Genomic DNA, 614 nt, shown 5'->3' on the forward strand with positions numbered 1-614 from the left:
GAGACGGCACCGCTCAAGCTCCTCGTCCCCGCCGCGGCTGAAGGAGAGGCGGGATGAAGAGAAAAAGGAAATAAAAGACTCGAAAAGCAAAGAGCGTCAGATCACAGGTGAGAGGGGGAGAATTTTCCTTGTTAATTATCTCCTGGGCGCTAAATTCCCCACTCAGGTCGGGACCAGCCCAAGGAGGGGGACCCAGATCCTTTTTAAAATATTTTTGGTGAACCCCGACCGCTGCGTTTTATCCAATTTTTCTCATTTTGTTGCCCCGGCAGAGGAAGATTTACAGGGCAAGACAGAAGAGGAGATCGAGATGATGAAGATGATGGGCTTCGCCTCTTTTGACACGACCAAAGTGAGCACAGCTCGGCGCTGTGGAGCCCGCAGCTGCCTCCGCGGGGCCCTTTTTGAGGATAATACGCTGAGTTTTGAGATTTTTTTTTTCATATCTTTTAGGGGAAGAAGGTGGACGGCGCGGCGAACGCGTACGCCATCAACGTGTCGCAGAAGAGGAAGTACAGGTTTGTGCCCAGGGTTTGGTGGTTTGGTTTTTTCTTTTTTTTCGTAGAATTTCTTTGATGTGGAGGAAATTCAGCGGCCGTACGTCGGAGCCCGTC

The 614-nt window shown here is 51.0% G+C and overlaps 1 protein-coding gene across 1 annotated transcript in view; it reads left to right on the forward strand.

Moving 5' to 3' along the window:
* Positions 1–614, forward strand: part of SNRNP27 (small nuclear ribonucleoprotein 27kDa (U4/U6.U5)) — a gene marked incomplete at its 5' end in the record, with an annotated part of 1,440 nt that overhangs the window by 258 nt on the left and 568 nt on the right. The window contains 3 exons of the mRNA XM_010074783.1: positions 4–107; positions 273–352; positions 454–518. Of these exons, the coding sequence (XP_010073085.1) occupies positions 4–107; positions 273–352; positions 454–518 (249 nt within the window). The remainder of the gene's footprint in view (positions 1–3; positions 108–272; positions 353–453; positions 519–614) is intronic.

The sequence above is a fragment of the Pterocles gutturalis genome, unplaced genomic scaffold (genome assembly GCF_000699245.1).
Source record: "Pterocles gutturalis isolate BGI_N339 unplaced genomic scaffold, ASM69924v1 scaffold42187, whole genome shotgun sequence".
Classification (NCBI taxonomy): domain Eukaryota; kingdom Metazoa; phylum Chordata; class Aves; order Pterocliformes; family Pteroclidae; genus Pterocles; species Pterocles gutturalis.